The sequence below is a fragment of the Panthera tigris genome, chromosome A3, assembly GCF_018350195.1.
Source record: "Panthera tigris isolate Pti1 chromosome A3, P.tigris_Pti1_mat1.1, whole genome shotgun sequence".
Classification (NCBI taxonomy): Eukaryota; Metazoa; Chordata; class Mammalia; order Carnivora; family Felidae; genus Panthera; species Panthera tigris.
The window spans coordinates 57,043,453-57,064,653 of record NC_056662.1 but is presented as its reverse complement, the minus strand read 5'-3'; the positions used below and the strand labels follow the sequence as shown (position 1 = coordinate 57,064,653).

At 44.4% G+C, this 21,201-nt stretch overlaps 1 protein-coding gene across 3 annotated transcripts; it reads right to left on the bottom strand.

Annotated features, from left to right (window-relative positions):
- Positions 1–449: 449 nt before the first annotated feature.
- On the bottom strand, positions 450–17,022 carry MFSD9 (major facilitator superfamily domain containing 9). Of its 3 annotated transcripts, XM_042981080.1 has the most exons (7): positions 16,801–16,889; positions 14,289–14,419; positions 12,084–12,171; positions 10,851–10,894; positions 10,403–10,532; positions 7,676–7,885; positions 450–4,260 (listed from the first exon to the last, which is right to left on the bottom strand). In XM_042981080.1, the coding sequence occupies exons 3-7, from the start codon at positions 12,151–12,153 to the stop codon at positions 3,470–3,472; spliced, it is 1,245 nt and encodes a 414-aa protein (XP_042837014.1). In that variant the 5' UTR covers positions 12,154–12,171; positions 14,289–14,419; positions 16,801–16,889; the 3' UTR covers positions 450–3,469. The 3 variants fall into 3 exon arrangements, with proteins under 3 accessions (XP_042837014.1, XP_042837012.1, XP_042837013.1); XM_042981078.1 differs by lacking the exon at positions 14,289–14,419 and having other exon boundaries at positions 16,801–17,022; XM_042981079.1 differs by lacking the exons at positions 10,403–10,532; positions 10,851–10,894; positions 14,289–14,419 and having other exon boundaries at positions 16,801–17,022.
- Between the last annotated feature and the right edge of the window lie 4,179 nt (positions 17,023–21,201).

The following is a 21,201-nucleotide window of genomic DNA, read 5'->3' as shown; positions in this document are numbered from 1 at the left end:
TAATATGCAGCACTGATTCTAGCCCCTTCTGTGTGCTGGAGACATCACTCTTGACCCACACAGCCTGGGTTTCGGAGCCTTGCACGGGTCACTGCCCTGGTCAGGAATGCCCTGCTCCCTTTGTGAATTTTGCTCATCTCTCTGGACTGGAGGGTGAGGTATACCTTCCTTCTGTGGAGAAGGCCAAGTATTCAGAACCCAAAACCCTGAGGCTGAGTCACAGAACTTATAAGTTGTGGCTGGCATAATGGTGAAAGGGTGCCATTTCCTTTATAAACTTCTCAGGCAAGTTCAATGCCCCTAAAATAAGATTCCATATAATACTAAGTTGAATCATGTGAAACTGCGGTTATTTTTGACTTAGAAAAATGGCAATTTCATGTGGCTCAACCTACATACTTCGGAAATTTTACACAAGTTACTCAAGAGCTTAAAAACAAAACAACGCAAACTTTAACACAAACTTTAATTGAGCAGATTTAATTTCCCTGAGATCATATTCCATTAAGTCATACAAATACTGTCCATTAGACCAGTGGTTTTAAAAATTTACTGTACATACAAAGCAGCTGGGTATCTTGTGAGTGGTTCCCAGCAGCTCTGTGGTGGGGCACAAGTTTACACGTCTAACAAACTCCAGGGGATGTGGACGTTGCTGGTTCCTGGAACATACTTTTGAAGAGCAATACATTGGACCGTGTAAGAGGAACTCCAGGCATATATCAGTGGTACTGTGGGTTTGGTCCAGACCATCGCAATACAGTGGATATTGCAATAAAGCGAGTAAAATGCATTTTTTGGTTTCTTATGTATAAAACTTATGTTTATACTATAGTGTAGTCTATTAACTTTACAGTAGCATTATGTCTAAAAAAACAATGTCCATACCTTAGTGAAGAATACTTTATTGCTAAAAAATGCCAACCACCCTCTGAGCTTTCTGTGAGTGGTAATCTTTTTGCTGGTTGGAGGATCTTTTCTCAATGTTGATCAGGGTGGTGGTTGCTGAAAGCTGGGGTGGCTGTGGCAATTTCTTAACGTAAGACAGCAAGGAAGTTTGCCACATCGATTGATTCTTCCTTTGCCTTGAACACTTATGGGCCACGGTAGGGTTGTTAACTGGACCCATTTCAGTACTGTTGGGTCTCAAGAAATAGGGAGGCCCGAGGAGAGGGCGAGAGACAGGCGACCAGCCAATTGGTAAAGCAGTTGGAACACATAACAAGTATTGATTAAATTCACCATCTTATATGGGTGTGGTTCATGGCACCCCAAAACAGTTATGAGAGGAAAACCTAAGATCACTGATCACATATCACCAGACCAAATACAGTGAAAAAACTGGAAATACTGTGAGAATGACCAAAACGTGACACAGAGACACAAAGTGAGCAAATGCTATTGGAAAAAATGGCGCAAACAGACTTGCTTGATGCAGGGTTGCCACAAGCCTTCGGTTTGTAAAAAACACAGTATCTGTGATGCACAATAAAATGAGGTGCAATAAGACAAAGTATGCCTGTATAATATTTCTATAAAAAAACATAAGTGTGGAGAATAACGAAAATGTTTCTCTACTCTTCTATACTAAGATCAACCCTGGTTTTCGGGATTTCCAGAGATCTGGTTAATTGTAAAGCCTTAATAAATTTGTAGGCTTTATTTAACTTCAAAATTAAAGTCCTATGATTTGAAACATTTAATAATGACTATATTAAAGAGTGCCTAAGAAACTTGTCTATTTCTGAGTGCACAGAAAGGATAATCTTCGGAGAAATTCTACTTCATTGCATAAACCCATGATTACTTCTTGTCTTTTGAATCTAACCTCTATGATGATTTGGTGTGCTCCTTAAGGGCCAACACCATTGTATATCATATTTTGGTTTCACCAAAAGCACTTAGCGCTTGTATAAAAGTTCACAATTATAACATTTAATAAAAAGTTAATATTTTCTTTGCAGCCAGATAGGAGAAAGGACAACCTTCAAACATCCAATTAATTCTTTCTCATAAAGGTATGAGTTTACCCCACACACAACTTCTAAAAATAGAGAAACATTTTTTTTTCTGCTTTACATACTAGTATTAACGTTACAACTGATTAGTGTACTAAAGTATCATTTACAATTATACATGTGTTAGGCTGAGAACAGGAATAAGTTCCTAGTGGACCACTTAAAAAGAATGAAGGGGATATGAACTGTGGTAGTTTGGGTGAGGAAAATAGAAGGGGCTCCAAAGTAATTTTTATTAATGGCTGACATCATCCAAATAGCAAGAGCCTCGCAGATGCTCTTGGGAGTTTGTACCTACCTTCACTCTGGGCCTCTTGGCTGGACCCTGGGGCCCTACTTTTGGAATGGCAGTTTGGGCCTAGGAAAAGGCACACCAAAACATTTCCCTGTAGATCAGCACAGCTCTTTCGTTCCCAGTCGTGATAGTAAAAAGAGATAAAGGAAATGACTTTTAACATAAGATGCTGTAGAACTAAGATCCCTCTGATGAGGCAGGACACCTGACTCTTACACTGCATGAGATGTCATCTTAAAGGCATTCCTGTGCTTTGGCTTCTCCACTGGGCTCTACCACCATCCAACTGATGCACCTGCTGGACCACTGGCTTCTGGGAGCAGTTCATGCCCGATAATCCAGGGAGAACTGGCCAGACGAACAGCAACCAGCTCTCTGCAGAGCGTGGGGCTTCAGAGGCAGTGGACACAGGGGACGGGGCCCAGGAACCTGTTTCTCCTATTATGGAGCATGACTGCCAAGAACTCGGGGAAATGTCACACACTGTGATCGTTTAATTTTAATAGTTCGAACTGGGTTAGCTATTCATAAACACAACCAAGTTTCTGGCTTTTGACTTGACTCAAAACCAGTATGGTCTCTGAATGATCCTTTTTCTGCCTCCATGAGAAAGTGCAAGTGGTGCTGATAAAATACAGGTTTCTGGGCCTCCCTGAGGCCCCCCGAATCAGTCTCTGGGGCCAGCTATCTGATTTTCCTGGTTTCCCAGGGGGAACTAGAACTCATAACCTTGTTATGACTTGAGAGAGTGACAGGCGAGTTTCAGTAAAGCAGCTTCTTCCATCTCTAGGATTCTCATAGCAGAAAGGCCCCCTCTTAGTTTACGCATTTTGAGATGGCACCTGTGTCCCAGTGAATCACTTTATTAACGTGATACCCTAAGTTTTACTTAGCAGGGAAGCATATCACCTTCTGTTAACCTACCACCATCCCCCTCTCCCAAAGCTGGTAGTGCTTTCCCTGGAAAATTTTAACCCCACTGGTTGGGTGCGAAGAGGAGACTTTTACAGAACGTTTAATACCTTCCCCTTTGACAAAGATGACTTCTGATCATCCAGCAGGATGGACCTGGACGTCTACCGACGCGGCACACCCGCTGGGGAACCATCCCTCCTTCACAGCCTCGGAGTTGGTTTCTTGCCCGTCCACTTCCATTCTACTCGCTTTTTAATTTGTCTCTGCCCCCACGCCCATAGCGGGGTCTGTTCACTGACATTATGAAAATCGCCACGAGGGCCAGGACAGCCCCCAGGCTGGGAGGCCCGCATGGGCTGACCTCCTGCGCGACCCCCGAAAGGAGGGGGGCGACGATCCGGCCCACGGCCGTGACCGACTGCCCCACACCGATGACGGTGCCGCTGGTCTGCGCCCCTCCCGCGGCCAGCTGCAGGTCGGTGATGCAGGTCCTGCCCACGGCGGTGGAGACGGCCAGCAGCGAGGCGCAGAGCACGGCCACGGCCACCGTGTGGGTGGCGGCGTGCAGCAGCAGCAGCACGCAGGTGAGCGCGCTCGAGTGCAGCAGGACCGCGTGGCCGTCGTGCCGGTACAGCCGCAGGATGGGCCCCAGCGCCAGGCCGGCCAGGGCGCCCAGGGCGCTGCTGTAGCTGATGAGGTAGCCGGCCGCCCGCGGCCGCACCCCGAAGCGCTCCTGCAGGCCCACCATGAAGTTACTGTAGTAGAGCATGGCCGCCACGGCCATCAGCAAGCGCACCATAAAGATGTCCCACATTTCGGAAAATATCAGGCTCTTCATGTCCCGCAGGGTGGAAGCGACCTCCACCCAGGGCGGCCTGGCAGGCTTCCCCCTGGCCCTGCTCTGGCAGGGGGCGGCCGCTTCCTGCACTTCGCAGTCTGTCTTCCCCCAAAGTGCGGGGTTCTTACCCACTGGCAGGCCTTTCTCTGTACTGGTGAGCTCGGCATCCCGCCATGGAAACAGCCAAACCAGCCCTGTTAAGACGGCATAGGATCGGTCACAGCAGGCTGCACGCCCTGAATCCCACAGCGCCCCCATGGGGGTGGGGTGAGCAATTGTAAGGGATTGCTACTCTGTATTTCTGTATTAGTATGTTTACCCATCTGTATTTTTGAATCCAGTTTTTAACTATTCCCACAGCTCCTTCTACCCCATTTTGATCGCAGAATTCTGCGATTCACCTAAAAAAACCAAAACCTACACCTACAAAATGTTCACTTTTTTCCCATTTCAAGAGCTGGTTTCCTATATCATGCAATATCTAAGTTCTCATGCTGTATGTTTAAATTCTTCCCATCATTACCTTCTAATTCTCCACCTATCCATTATCTACCTACCCATCCATCCACCCATTCATTCACCACCCGTATTTCATCCGTTCGAATACTGAATATTTATGCTTCCTAAATGCTAAATTCTGTGCTGAATAGTAGGAATATATTAACCAACAAGACCAGGCCTATATAATCCCTGCCCTCAAGGAATTTAAGTCTAAAAGGGGGTTTGGACAAGCAAAGCAACTGGATTACAGGGTAAGTGCTAAGTTAGGGAAAGCACAGGATGCTGTGAACAGAGACAGCCGGGGAGGGACAGCTTGATGCCCAGGACCCATCAGAAAGCACCTGCTTGGATCTGCCCCTAGTCAAGGCCATCATGTGCTTTCGTGAGTCACACCTCAAAATCTCTGGGGGTGCCATTCTCACAGACCGTGATGCATGACCTGACACAGCAGCTCCATTCCTATTCAGATAATCCCACCTCCACCCTTGTGACTGGCACATTCCTGCCATGATTGTTTTATTTATCCCATGCCATCCAAGTAGAATGACCTATTGGCATGGCCAATCCATGCCCCCAAATGTCTTAAAACTGAATCCCAGCTTGCCATTCTAGGATATCTTTTCCAAACTCATGCTGTTGGGTTCTCAGTCCTTCCACACTTAAATTCAACTTGGACCAGTGACCATTCAGGCCACTTCATGCTGTTTTCAGCAGCTACATCTGTGTGTGTGGTTTCTCCAAATATAGTACAGGTGGACTATTACCCAGGGACTAATTTATGACAGGAAACTAACCACACAAGAATGCAGGCCTGGACTTTCCACCTCTTCTGATCTTTAAAAGGGCCCTTAGACATTTCATAGAATCTTGATAAAAATGAGAAAGGCTTGTCCCTGGAAGACTGAGAGGAAGAGTATAATTAAAATAATAATAAGATGATAATCATGACAGCAACTAACATTTACTGAGGGCTTCCCATACTCGACTCAGAGGGGTGAGCTGCTTGTGTGCAAGGCCTATGGTGTTCGTCCTAACAAGCACAGGAGTGTTGTCACCCTGTTTTACGGATGAGGAACTGAGACAACCCACCCAAGGCCCACGCTAAAAAGTGGCAAAGCAGGAATCTGAATCTAAGTCTGTTAGACTTCTGTCTGAAAACAGAAATCATGGAAAAAAGACATAAAAGGCCTTTCTCAGGCAACGGGGCAGATCAGACAGAGGATACGAGAAGCTGAAGGGGTAAAGAGGGTTGAGGAAAACAGTTGAAGTTGTTGAGGGGAAAAAAAACAAAAACAAAAACAAACACCGTGCACTGAGTTCAATGCACTGTTAGGCCAAAGCCCCGTATTAGACAGTGTCTGCTCTCCAGCCCCTCACCCCCCCTTGCTCTCCTCTGCTATTTCCTGCATCAGCTTGGTCCAGCGACCTCCACATTTCTTAAGAGTGTAAGATAAACCCCTATTACTTTTTTTAGCCATTGTGGTTGAGAACGCTTGCAGGTGAATGTATCCCTGACTGACTCAGACCCATTCACAGGCTTAGGTGAGGGCAAAATATTAAACAGCAGCACCGCTGGAGAATCCAAAACAGAACTCCATAATCATGTTCTTCGTTTACACACTGACTTCTGACTTCGAGTGCTATCGCATTCATCACATTCCTTCGTGTGGGAAGGTACCTGGCCACACCAACTGGTCAGGTGCTTAAAGTATTATCTAGATTTACACTAATCCATCAGACCTCGCCTCCTGGTTGAGGTTGCAGGTTAAACTTCTGGCAGGAAATCATGAAGTATTCGTGTGAGGACTGACACTGAACCCACGAACTCTGCTTCCTGAGTGTGAAATCCTAGCTCAACATGGAATTCATCACTCAATGTGGAGCCTTGAAGACAAAGACTGAAAATGGTGCAGTAGGTTAGCGTTACACTTAAGAAAAACTGAATAACGTGAATCACTCTTCTTGCTTATAAAGTTGTTCATCTGGGGCGCCTGGGTGGCTCAGTCAGGTAAGCGTCCGACTTCGGCTCAGGTCATGATCTCACGGTCCGTGAGTTCAAGCCCCGCATCGGGCTCTGTGCTGACAGCCCAGAGCCTGGAGCCTGTTTCAGATTCTGTCTCCCTCTCTCTGACCCTCCCCCATTCATGCTCTGTTTCTCTCTGTCTCAAAAATAAAATAAATGTTAAAAAAAAAAAAAAAAATTTAAAGTTGTTCATCTAAGGCTCATCCACGTCCAGTCTCTGGGCAAAGAGGTTCATCTTCTTTGCTTTAGGTAACTGACCCTGTATTCAGGGGCTCACAGTCCAGTCAGTATTCTTTGATTCATCAAATATTATTGAATTCAGTTTTATGCCTGGCATGTTCTGGGCAGGAGTGACAACAATGAGCAAACCCCTATGCCTGTGGTGTTTACTTTCTAATGGTATGTGTGGGGAGGTGGGGAGGAGAGGGACAGAAAGAATAGATGCAAGAAAACAAATTTCTAATATAATTTCAGAAGTGCTGTCAAGAAAATGGGAGTTATTTTAAACAGGATCATCAGGGGAGGCCTTTCCAAGGAAGAAAATATTTGACACCTGAATGATAAGAAGAAAGACCCAGTAAAGATATTTGGGAAGAATGCTGTAGGCGGAGGAAAGAGCAAATTGCAGTGCCCTCCTGTGGGAATGAGCCTGGTGTGTGTGAGGTCGACCAGGAAGCCAGTGTGGCTGATGCATATGGAGGGAGGCGGAATGAGGGGCAGGGCCAGCTCACCACTACGCTGGCTGTATGAGACACATATGTGCTTTTAGCATGATGGAAAGACATGGGGGGGGGGGGGTCTGTAGCAGGGGCTGAAGTGGTCCAACTTCAAATTATAAGTCTACTTATTCTAAGGTGAGGGGTGAAGGGGGTTAAGAATATGCTTAACAGGATGAACACGGAGTCATGTACAGAATGGCTGGATCACTGTATTGTACGCCTGACACTAATAGAACACTGTATGTTAACTAGAGTGGAACAACAAAAATCCGCCTATTTTAAGAACAACAAATTGTACGGAGATAAAAGTAAATCAGTGTGAATGCATAAACTAAACAGTCTTCTTATGATGAAATGTCAACTTACCAGCATTGAGAATGAAGACAGAAAAACAGATGAAGGCTGTTAGATAAAATCCACCATCTAACTCAGTAAGATATCCACCAACCATGGGGCCCAAGATGAAGCCCACACCAGAGGCTGCATTGAACTGTCCAATTACTAGGGGTCGTTCCTTCTCTGCAACCAGATCAGAGAGCAGAGCTCTTGAAATGGAGAGTGTGTGTTTAAAAATACCTGTAAGGGGACAAGAAACATGCTCTGTGACATTTTTCAGACCAAAAGTATCTTGCGTTTCATCTCTATCACTGACAAGAGTTCTAGTCTCCACTCTCTTCGAATGTCTAAGCTCTGCAGTTTGATGCCTCCGTGACTGGACTCCCGGTCGAGCCCCACAGTCCTAGTTGGTCAACTTATCCCTGGTGGTGAAGCCCTGGATCCTCAGCTTCCCCACCTCCCACCCTGACATCCCAGTATCTCCGGTCCTCTCTGTTAGCCAAGTGCAATTCATGGTGGCTTCTCTACAGAGATGTATCATTCTTTATTCATTCATTCTGTGAATAAACATTCACTGCATACCTACTATACGTCTAGCATTAACTTTGACCCTTGACACAAATGTATCTATCTTCACAGAGCCTGTGTGTGTGTGTGTGTGTGTGTGTGTGTGTGTGTATGTGTATAAAGGTGATAATTGCTACAGAGAGAAACAGAACAGGCAAGAAGGATAGGGAGCAAAAATATAAAAATATGATGACACGGTCATCTAAACAATACCAACTGATTTTCTATTAGCGAGAGGGTTATGAATTGGTTGACTAAACAAACTGAAAGCTGTGACATGGCTTAATAAGAGATTCAATTATATGTTACAACTTCATATTCCTCCTACTTCTGCTGATGTATTTGACTTGTCTGCGTCCATACTTCCATATGCTGAACAGACTGTGCATTCTGGTAACACAGCTTGCCCACAATGTCGATTGATGCATAGCAGGCACTCGATCAATGCTCCTGCAGGGTCTGCCTGAATTTTCTCCCAACTGTGATGTAACACAACAGTTTCCAACGATCTTCTTGAAAGAAGTTTAACTCCGCACATCACTCTGCCAGCACACTGATGGTGAGTTCTATACCCAGCTGTGTCTAAACATCAGAGAGGGTGTTTGCCTGATAACCAGCCTCTCTGGGAAGCAAACTTATAAATCCCTTTGGTAATTAGGTAGAGACTCTCTCTAGACCTATTTCCTTGAATGTGAGAAAGGATGGGGCCGGAAGATGATTCCTAAGAGGCTTGATAGATTATGTTCCTGTGATTATAATACTGTGTTTATTTTGAAATGATACCGATGTCGGGTTCACCTCACACACCTAAGGAAGGAGGAATGTGGTGAGAGTATGCGGTGAGCAACCCAGACTAGCTTTCTGGTACATTTCAGAGGCTGGGCTAGGGGACAGACGGAGGAGGGGAAAACCAAAGGTCTGCTTCTGGTACTTCAACCTCCCTCAGGTTCACCTTCAGGATACAAGGACCTGAATCTACACAGGACATTGCATGGCACAACCCCGGCAAGGCTTCCCAGGGCTCCCTCACATCCCCGGGCCACCAAGCACTGTAGAGGTTCCCATAGCAAGAAAGAACTTTTATGTATAGCTCTCCTGTTGGCAAAGAGTATGACGTTCACCTAACAGAACTATCATTACTCAAACCAGGCTCACGTCATATTAAATAAAAACATTTTAATGACTGTTCACATCCAAAGCAAAGACCTTCATAAACATTTTTTTTTTTTTTTTGGGTCAATAGAAAGGCGCAGCATGAATCCTGGAGGGTAAACTCAAAAGACTTGAAGAGTAAGAATGTATGTGACGGAAATGGGGTGAAAATCCCAAATAAGGTGATCATTAACTGCATGTCAAAAGGACTTATTTTATGCTCTGTTCCTTTGGGGTGTTAGTTAAAAACAAGCAGCTTCACTGAATACGGGCAGAGGTCCAGTGCTGCAAACTCGTCCACAGGGCAGCAGTGTGTCAGTGCTCTATTGAGTAAGGGGAGAAAGAAACACTGAAACTCCAGGGCTCTCACAACTGAGAAAGGCAAAGAGAGAATAAAAAGCTTCCACAGGAACTGCCTACGCACCACACTATGACAGCATTCACAAGTGGTGTCTCAAAGAAAGGACAAAATGTTTCAATGAATGGACAAAATAAAAGCTATTTCGAAAATGCCAGAAACATTCAACGTCAGTTTGGAAACAGAAACCAACCCATGAGCCACTACATTGTCATCCTAGTCTCTCCCTCAAGCAGCAGCCAGATTCACAGAAGGCTGTGGGAAAGCCATAGCCATAAATCTCCACTTGAAGTCAGGAAGCCCAATTTTAAAACCATCAGCTCGCCAAGAGAAAGAACAGTAACCACAGTGCTGGCCAAAGACGAACAAATTCTTACTGACTGAACGCACAGAGATCAGATCGATGGGAAGGAGACAGGTCTGTGCAGCCGCGTGATGATTCACACCGACAGACGGCAAGGGCTTCAGACGGTCATGTGCAAGCTTTGGAGCTCGGCACGAGTTAGCAGAGCCTGGCTGATACGAAGTGCTCCGCCACCAGCAGCGGCTGGTGTTGCACTCATGCTGTTGTCATTATTCCCTTTTTTACATAAGCTCTAATCAAGAAGGGAAGTCTCTTTCTACAGATACATGTAACTGACTTATTTTGAGTGCACACACACACAAAGGCAAGGACTCACCCACAGGGACTCTAGCAAGGACAAACAGGAACACATTGGTGGATGCTCCAAGAATCAGATAACCCAGGGCACTGAACAGAATGCACACCAGCAAGGAAGACCGTCTTCCAACCACATCACTCCAGCAGCCCTGAGGAAAGCAAGGAACACAGCAGGTCCACCACGACTATGGAAATGCCCCCAAAATGTTTTTAATTATTTTTAAAAGTTTATTTATTTTTGAGAGAGAAAGAGAGAGATCATGAGTGGGGAGGGGCAGAGAGCGAGGAGACACAGAATCCGAAGCAGGCTCCAGGCTCCAAGCGTCAGCACAGAACCCGAACTCACGAATGGTGAGATCATGACCTGAGTTGAAGTCAGACGCTTACCGACTGAGCCACCCAGGCAGGTGCCCTGAAATACCCCCAAAATGTGACCCAGATATGTTGCCAGATGGGAGATAACTTACCACCAATGTGCTAGAAAAGAGCTGCAAAATGCCATAGGAGGAGCCTACAAAAGACATCCGTAAATCAATAAAATCAGATGGACCCATCACAAAAAATGGATTAATATGGTAACAATTACAAAGAAATTAACAGAGAAACACTGGGGGTGGGGGGAGGACCATTTTTAAAAGGAAATTACCCTTTTTTTTTTCAGTTGGAAGAGTAAAGTAATACAATTTTTAATAAAAGACCTTCAAAATAAAACTGAAGGAAGCAAAAGAGAGACTAAAGGTAAGGGCCACCCGCAGGGACTCTGACAGAGCGGTCTTCTCCCACTTTGTGAGGATGTGCACCCCCAGCTGAGAAGACTGAACAGAGAGTACTTGGGGGGAGTAGAAATCTGAAATCAGCAAGAATTCTACTGAGTCTTAATCTGCTGTATTATCTCATATGCCTCCAACATTCCAGTTTTATAAAGAACTGACAATGTTTTACAGAGCGCTTTTACCCCCATTATGTCAAATAACACGTCCCTTCTGCTCTGCATAAATACCTTCGTGCTGCTGTGTGGTCCAGTATGATTCCACCTTCCAAGGAAGTACAAATCAGGGCATGGAGGACTTACCAAACATTTTGTACACAGCTGTCCCCAAACATTTGCTTATCTAGCCTGTGAATTACCAAGGGCTCTCAGTCTTAACAGTTTCTTGTACATTAGCACAATCCCAAGCCCTATTTCCTGTCTCTTGGGTGAGTCAGTAACTTGCAGATGTGCAGTTTTTATGCTGCACAGGTAGAGGGACCCTAACAACCCCCTAAGATATGCCGGTGGTGGTGCAGGAAGCTTACAACCAATCTGTCAGGGCTCACCCCAAATCCCTTTGCCACATGGCTTGATTTCTGTAGGTTGTGTTTCTCTGGTTTCTCGCATTAGGTTACAGGTTCCTGCAGGCAGGAGTCTATACCTACCCTTTAACATACACAGCCAGCTCCTTGGAGAGGCTCAGGAAGTACCTGTAATGTCACTCGTGGTAAGGGGAAGGGGATAATGCTAAACCTCAAAACCTTTCTGAACACAGGTAATCTAGGAAAAGATGAACTGCATTTGCTCCAGGGCAACATTTTTCAGTATTCTGAAAATCCCTTTTATCCCCTTTTCAATTTACCTTTGGGTAACTGATTTATTTTTTAGGGTCTTAGTCTAGAGGATTGAAAATTCAGCACTCTGAAAATGTGCAATATTAACTACTCACCTACTATTCCAGCAACTGTTGGACTTGCTCCAAGAGACTTGACATGAAGGCTCAATAAAGGCACGACCATGCTTACACCAAACAAATCCTAAACAATAAAACACTAATTACCTCCGATTGAAACTGCAGCTTAGGTGTTCTCGAAGTGGTAATCCTAATAACAAACTGATTAAAAAAAATAAAAACAGGGGTGTCTGGGTGGCACAGTCGGTTGAGTGTCCGACTTTGGCTCAGGTCATGATCTCACGGTTCACGGGTTCGAGCCCCGCGTCAGGCTCTGGCTGACGGCTCAGAACCTGGAGCCTGCTTTGGATTCTGTGTCTCCCTCTCTCTCTGCCCCTCTGTTGCTCATGCTCTGTCTCTCAAAAATGAATAAATGTTAAAAAAATTAAAAAAGAAATAAAAACAATACCTAAAATTTTCAGCAAACAAGAAATCATAATTGTATCTGTAGCATGCTACACTCATCAGGTTAAAGTTATCAAAGAATCAAAATACAATGATAATGTTATAAGAATTGCTACGTGTAAATGCCTGATCCCCATAACCTAGAATCATTCAACCTCAGCTTCTCTGTAATTGATCCTTAATACTCAAGGAGGCTATGAGACAGAAGTTAAATAAAAAAAATGTTTGTGTGTAATGAAGTGGGAAAGGAAGTAGGGATAATGCATATTCCTTGGCAAAGCATCCCTTGCTTAATAATATGAATTTCCTCCCAGAATTAGGGAAGGCAACTAATCATGGTTTACAGCCTTACAAGGTAGTATCTGAAAAGAAAGTCTCAGCAAAGCAGGAAGGAGAAAGACAGCTGGAGTAGCGGGGAAAGCCAATGTTTCGCAGCTGGGTCAATGAAAGTGCATGGGATTTGGGGTCAGACAGTTTTCAGTTCCAGCTCCAACACTTCCTAAGCATGTGTGCTTGGAAAGTTATTGAATGTCACCAAGCATCAGTGCTGTCATCTGTAAAAAATGGGGATAATTTAATACCTGTCCGGTAGAAATATGATGTACATTAAAAGACATAATGGATGAGAAAGGTCTAACATGCAATAGAAGTTCACACATTTTTTCTCTTCTCTGGGACTGGGGATAAGTACTGATCCTTCCTGCTAGGTATTCTGAGTGAACAGATAGATTGTTAATTTTTCCTTTAAGTTTTGTTCTCATTCCTACTTTACTTGGTTACTTTCTACAACTGGCTTAGAAGGAGGAAAGTACATTGGGCATACACACAGTTTTCTTTATATTCAACCCGAATTCCTTTTGTTATAATCCTGGTTAAATACAAAGAAAGAAATGCATGAAAAATATTTTTTTCTTTGAGCCACAATGAATCTTTTGCCTGCCTCTTCTCCTGGTGGCTATACCTTCACCTAATTTTAGAAACATGAATCTCTAAATGCACTTTTCAGTGGCCCTTTTTCATGGTGACATCTTTAGGTGGCCATATAGTTACTATCCAGTGTTCTTAAATAGCCCATAAATTTATACAAGAACTATGGTTTATTATTTTGATATTAAGATTACTTAAAATTTCTTTTGGGCCTGAGTCAATGCCTTGTGGGGTTTTCTGTCAGCTTTGTGTCATCAGCCTACTGATGTATCGTATCATTTAAAAGACACAAAATACATCAGTTACCTACTGAATTTTCTGATCTGTCAGAAAAGGAAACTCAATTGTCCAACAAGATTTTATTTTCCAAAAACTTCCCAGTGCCCCTTGTCATTTAACTTTCAAAACGTTATTCTAAATAAAGGATGGAAGAGAAATAACTAAGTAGGTTGAGATTTATGGAAGGTAATAAGAAAACATAGGCTCATGTGAGCCTGAAAAATATTATGTTTCCAAGGAGGCTGGTGTTAGCTCTTTTGGGAAGTTGTGCTGTAAAACTGTCTTCCCTTGTACTATAAAAGGCAACCTCTCTCTTCCCGTGAATCCACACGCTCTTCAAAACCACCCACATTGCATGCGCTTTGAATGTTGCAACTGGTCACGTGCCTGTAACCATTTATAAGGAAATCAGGTGAGTGGGGATCGCTTACACCTTTCATGGGAACAGCTACATCTCTGTCAAAACGGGTGAATACACTGTCCAGGATCTTTTTCAGGGTAGGAACCCTGAAAGTATTTTGTGATGAGTAAATTGCTAATAAGAGAATAAGAGACCTGACTACAGCTGATTAAATAAAATATGAACCTCACCGTGTATCTGGAGGAGAGGGACTGAAATCACAGATCTTAGCACCATCTTAGAATGGTAACCGAAAAGGGTCCAGAGGGCCTTCTTGGTCTTCCTTCTTAAACAAGTTGAAACCCGGAAGCCCAGATGAGAACTAAAAACAGAACACTTTGGCAAATGACTTCTTTAATCTTGTTCCCTTCCTCTCTTATTAATCCAAAACCATTTTCTCGAAAGTCTTAGGGCTCTTTACATCTCTAAATATATTAAAAGTAATAACTAAGTTATGTATAATATTCCTTAGATGTTACGTAACAAAGAACCATTAGATCCTTCACGGATACCCAAAGCTGCACATATTTTAATCGCTTACATTTTCCATTAAAAAAAAAATCCCTATTCTCTTTTAACTTTTGGGAAATCTTACATTCTCCCCTGAACATATTAGAGACCTGATGATTCTCTTGAACAAATTATTAAAATTTTACATCAGTCTTGCTAAATGAGACTCACTGTGTGCACAGGGCATACACAACATATGAGAAGCTCTGAATATTCAAATCTGTGTTGGGACGCTGACTGTGATGAACGATCTGTGAATTCATTTAAAAAACTCAAACAATTTTGAATTTTAGTTCATGCTGGTTTCTCTGAACTCCAATCCGGACTTTCCAGGGGAGGGCCCAAATCCTCTTCCTCTGGCAGAACCAGACGGTAGTACCATATGAGAGAGGGAAGCAGTAGCTTACAGTACCCAGCTCCTACCAGAGGGTGGATGGCAGCCAACTCCCTTTCGAAATCTCCAGAACCACTCACACTCAATAGTTTTGAATTCTGGGTGACTAGAATGGAAAGTGGAAGAGGTATTTACACCCTGAAACTGAACTAAGATTAAGGAATGCCAAGCTGAGGCATTCTGGAACTGGAGGCACTAAGCCTGGGGCGAGGTAGGGTGGGCAAGGTTAACTGTAGGCAGAGTTTCTGTGTGAAGTGCTGCCCTCCTGAGTGCTTCATGGCTCTGTGTTTACAGTGACTTGGTGAAAATGCTTTCATCATTGTCTTAACTATTAATTCAACATTAAAACTGTACAGGCTGATGAACACCTTGCAGTGAGGAGGGGGCAGGGAAACTGCCTTCCTGCTCCTCTCCTAGCTGAGCATGGCTCAGCATCCAGACTCTATCATACTGGGGAGCAGTGGTCTTAACCTGCATCTGGGCAGAAAACGATAATTCCTCTTTGCCAAGACCTAGTGACACTGGGGACTATTCACGGCCGAGGCAGTCTTCTCCCAGGGACGTTTAACCTGACTAGTTCCTTTTGTCATCAAGATACAGACTCAGCAAAGAGGAAATCCTACCGGACCTTTGTCCCAATTCTCCCCTAACATGGATTGGCTCACAACCAGATCAAATGCACCAGGTCTAGACTTGGAAAGAGAGGAGTAAAGAGTTGGATCTCGGGTTCCTGGAGATAATGACCCATGAACTACCAACACAAGCTTACTAGTAAGACAGTTAAATTCTTCCCAGCAGGGACTATGTATTACAATGATTGGAGCTTTAAAGCATCTACCACATAGCAGCTTTTCTGAAATTCTATCAATAATACATGGATGGATGTATGGATGACTTCCTCCATCGATGCTACACTCATCTTTCTAAGCTTTCCATTCTACATTGGAAATCATAACAACCGCCGTTTATTTAACCAGGACACACGCACAAATCATGAAAAAACCAAATCTGCGTTGTCCAATCTTTGTTGAAGGGCAGATGTGTATAATTCACTGTGGTTTGCATTTTTTTTGGTTGGTAATACAGGTGTGCTGTTTCGAAGGGACACATGCACCCCTATGCTTATAGCAGCCCTATCCACAATAGCCAAATATGGAAAGAGCCCAAATGTCCATCAAAGGATGAATGGATAAAGAAGGTGTGTGTGTGTACACACACAATGGAGCATTACTCGGCAATCAAAAAGACTGTGGTTTGCATTTTTAAACACTCAAGTCTACCAGGAATCCTAGTGTAAATGTGCCTAATTCTCTCCAAGTGGGGTCATCAACAGAGACTTCCCCGACCTGGACTGACATAAAGGCCTGTGTATTCCTAGCACATTTACAGACACCAGATCAGCTGGACTTCCTCAAGCTTGCCCACCAGCCCTTACTGTCCACCCTGCATGCGCAGTACCTACCACAGCATCTAACACCTGGGGTCACCTTTGAGCCCGGCTGGATCACAGATCACACTTGAGGCTGGTGCTGGGGGCCTTTCAGAGGGCAAGAGGGGCACAGGAGCTGCGAACTGGGCCCTCCAGAAAGCGCTTAGGGGCAATAAAGCAATATGGCCTAGCAGAGCGAAGGGGTTTAGGAGCAAGAGGAGGCTTGAAAAGTAAGGAAGCACCACCAGGCGGATCGCAGGTTCCCAGCCCTGGCTGAACCTTACCACCGCTCGAGCTTCAAGAAAAAAACCACCCCTAATTGGGTTCCAGGTCCAGGACGCAGCCCTTCGACCTCAGCCCCGGAACTCACCAAGAAGCCCACCAGGTAAAGGCAGAGTAGGAAGCGGCGGGCTCTGACGGCACTGGCGCCAGGAGCCCGCGCCTCAGCCCCGGCACCCGGCTCCTGCCTTGGCTTCCGGGTAGCCGAGGCCGGCCCCCGGGCGGAGGCCAGGCCGCGGCGACCCCCAGGCTCCATACGAACACTGGCTGGGGGGCGCGGCCACCGCAGCCGCTGCCGGGAACCGCCCCCGCACGCCAGCCCCGCCCCGAGCGGAAGCGAACGGCGTGCGCCTGCGCAGAGGGTAGCTCCACGAGGCTGCGCGGCGGTGGTCCGGGAGAGGCGGGCCCCGTGCGCAGCCGCAGTTTGGGCCCGGGACGCGGAGCTGACGGCGTGCGCCTGTGGAGCGTGAGAGACGCGCCAGCTTTGTTGTGGTAATGATGATGTTTTATGTTTCCAAGGACGGGAGGGTTCAGTAAAGAGCTTCACCAAAGAGTATGCCCCCCTCCGCCCCCCGCCCCCGCCCCGGGTGGCGGCTGCCCAGCCTGGGAGACTCAAGACTTAGGCTCTAGTGGGCTCTGAGTGACGTGGAGTAGGTTCCTCTGGCCCCTCCAAACTTCGGCTTGCCCGTTGGAAAAGCAGCGGAAATAATGTAGATTAATCTCAGAGAGCTGTGAGGATCCTGCAAATGCTTCCTGAGCCCGAGGGGAGGTTACAGTTGCCTGGAATAATTAATAATAAGCATGTAATAAATAAACGTGATAAATCAGAAACATACAATAAACAAGAGAAGAACACGATAAATAAAATAATGTGGTGACAAGTGGTAGAAGAAAGGCCCTGTTTCCAGATGAAAACTAAGGCCGGGAGTGAGCTGCTTTCTTTTGGAAGCTTGGGAGAGGTGGCATGTGTATACGTGTGTGTGTATATATGTGTATGTACATATATATGGCGGAAACTTTCTGAACAGAGTAATCAGGGAGATAAGCAGGAGGCAGGATCGATCATTCAGGACCTAAAAGGCCCTGGCAGAGCTTTAAGATTTTATTTTGAGTGCAATGAAAGGAATTAAGCAGTGCATGACGCCAAATAGTGTGTATATCGATCACTTGGCACAGGGACTGACATATGGTAAGTACTTAATATTAATTATGGTTATTAGCCCCTCTTATTAGGAACTTAGTTCCTACTCCTCTCTCGGTCTGAGATTTTGATGAGAAATCTTAATTTAGTTGTGCAGGTTGCTAAATGCCTACATCTGTTGGATTTGATCTTGCAAAGTTTGTCGTGTGAAAGGGCACCGTTTAGGAAAGAATGAGATACTGAAATTTAGAGTGGAGATGTGTGGTTGGAACCAGATGAATCTGACAAGCTTGAGCCCCCCACCCAAGTCACTCTGAGCCTTCTTTGCCTCTAGAAGTAATTTGCCTTCTTGTATCCAAGGAAACTAGCCTTCCTGTGCTTCCTGAAGTTTGCATGGTTAACCCATCCGGGGTAGGTGCTTTGAAGAGGAATACTCCTGTTTCTCAAGACCCATCGAAACCACTCACTTTTCACTAGATAGATAATGAGGGTAAAATCTCAGCATACTCCAGGGGGCAGGTAGACACTGTGACCTCAGAGAAAATTGCTTACACACCAAAAGAATTGAAAGACTGCTAATATATAATCAGCATACCTTGGAAATGTATAGGGTAGGAAATTTTAAGTGTGTCAGATTAAGGAGGGAAAACTATAACACTAGATTAGGCAGAATTCACCAATAGGAATGCACTTACTAGGTTCCAGATGGAATGTGTTTGCTTGGAGAGCCAGAGGTGGCTTTCATAGTTTGACTGGTTGGTTGACTGAAACATGGCCTCAGAGGTTTCTTGGCATAATTTGATTCTCTTGGGCTGTCAGAGGTTTCCTGGCATAATATGAAGAAGGGAGTCCAAAGCTTGAGAAAATAAGAGTGTTATAGTGGATTTATGATGTATGACCTGCATGCCTAACCCCCAAATACATCCCATAAGAATGCCTGGAAGGCACTACCTTAATTAGGCATTGAGGACTATGTTAGTGGGAGAAGCACTTACATTCTTTCTTTCTTTTTTTTTTTTTAAGTTTATTTTGAGAAAGAGACAAAGCATGAGTCCGGGAGAGGCAGAGAGAATGAAGGGAGAGAGAATCCGAAGCAAGCTCTGCGTTGTCAGCATGGAGCCTGGCATGGGGCTCGAACCCATGAACCGTGACATCATGACCTGAGCTGGAGTCAGAGGCTTAACTGACTGAGCCACCCAGGAGCCCCACACTTAATATTCTTGAAGAGGCTTGTGATTGCTCTCTTTTGTAGGCTGGGTGTAGCTATGGGTGATACTGCTTTTGAGGTGATATCCCTAGTTTAAACGGAGGTAATAAGATCCCAGATTATTAGAGGCCAGATGGCACCACTTTGACATCAAAGACAAGGTGGGCATATTTACTGTAAGAGGTAACATATACCAGTGATCAGAATGCCTTGGCCTTCAGGAATCTTTTACTATGGCTAGTTGACTGTAATATCCCTAGGAATGAAATCACCTACTAGAGTATTGCTTGTGTTATATAACAGAAAAAACTCTAGATTTGGTACCCAAAATCCTAACTTGATTTGCTATAGGAGAATCACAGCCTCTTACCCAATACTAGACACAAATCAATTCACAAACAGAGCCCCTTGACTCAAGGGGAGTCTAGGTAACCTTAGGTGGAATCTTGAAGCATTCACATGAGTATATACCATAAGTCTTCCTCCAAACTTTCCCTTGTGGAGCCTGCAGCCGTTATTAGAATGGGAATTATGAAAAAGGAAATACCCAGATCTTTGGAGAATTATTAGACACTGGCTTCAGATTGACACTAATTCATAGGAGCTCAAAATGCCACTGTGCACCATCAGTAAAAATGGAGCTGTACTGGTAATCCTGAGTACTATATACTTGATGCAGTGATTTTCTAGGACAACTCACCAGACTCAGTATATAGTCATACACCTATAGCTGAGATTTATTACAGGAAAATGACACAAAGCAAAATCAGCAAAGTGACTTGCATGGGACAAAGTCTAAAGGAAAATAGTAATGAACCTCCAAGTGTCCTATCCCAGTGGAGTCACACAGGATATAATTAATTTCTCCAGCTATGAGTTATGACACGTATGAAATGTGTACCAGGGGAGATCATTAGAGACTTAGTGCCCATCTATCACCTAACTACCCTAACTACTGTGCAGAGAAGAGTTAACATAGCAGGCCTGTTATCCTTTGAAAGGTCTGCTTAAAATGTTGTCCCTTGGGACAGCTGCATGCAGAAGAATGAGACAGGATCATTTTCTTACACTACATACAAAAATAAACTCAAAATGGATTAAGGATCTAAATGTGAGACATGAAACCATAAAAACCCTAGAAGAAAGAGTCCATGACAAAGTAGCAAGAGTTGCAGAGATGGAGGCTATACACAGGCTCAGTAGCATGGCTTTACTCTTCAATGCATCTTCAATGCCTGATATGCCAACAGCAAAGACCAACATTTAATTCCCGCTATGCTACCATTCCGTGGGGGATCAGTCTGCTGTAAGATTGACCGTATCAGAACTCTCTTATTATGGAAGGTGCAGAGATTGATCCTTAGTAGAATAAACATATTCTACGTACGTATTTGACTTCTCTGTTCATGATGCTTCTGACAACACCACTGTCCATGGCCTCACAGCATATCTTCTCTTCCTTTGTGGTATTTCACATAGTATTGCTCCTGATCAGTGTACTTGTTTCACTACCAAGGAAGTAAAGCAATGGTGTCATCCTTATTGAATTCACTGATCTTAGCACATATCACATCGCCAAGAAGAGGCTGGCCTAATTTAATAAATAATGTCTTATTGAAGGTTCAATTACAGTGTTAGATACCCTAAAAGAATGGAGTTCTGTCTTAAAGCATATAGTATATGCTTTGAATTAGAGACCATTATATGGTGCTGTCTCCCCCATATCCAGAAGACATAGTTTAGGAATCAAATTGTGAAAGTGGGAATAACTCCTCTCACTTGCACCTAGTAACTCACTTAGTCCATTAGTGCCATCTCAGCTACTTTGAACCCTGTGTTTTGAGGTCTTTGATCCTAAGAGGGCAATGCTTCCACTATGGGACCTCACAAAGGTTCTGTTGAATTAGAAGATGTGACCACCACCTGGCCACTTTGGCCTTATGCCACTAACCCAGGAAGAAGAAGGGGTTATTCTACTGGCTAGAGTGATTGACCAATTCTGATTACCAAGGAGAAATTATTGTACAACATTGTTGTACAATGGCATGAAGAAAGACTGTATGTAGAAAACCACACAACATACAAACAAACAAAAATAGAACTATTACAGAATCAGACCCTTCACTGATAAAGACTTGCATCAT

What these genes read in the sequence shown, in the direction of transcription:
- MFSD9 (XM_042981078.1), bottom strand. Translation starts at nt 16,965, where the DNA reads ATGGAGCCTGGGGGTCGCCGCGGCCTGGCCTCCGCCCGGGGGCCGGCC. An exon ending in TTTACCTGGTGGGCTTCTTG is followed by an intron (nt 12,172 to 16,800) that starts GTGAGTTCCGGG and finishes TTTATTGTTTAG; the next exon opens with GATTTGTTTGGTGTAAGCAT. An exon ending in AACAGTTGCTGGAATAGTAG is followed by an intron (nt 10,895 to 12,083) that starts GTGAGTAGTTAA and finishes TGTCTTTTGTAG; the next exon opens with GCTCCTCCTATGGCATTTTG.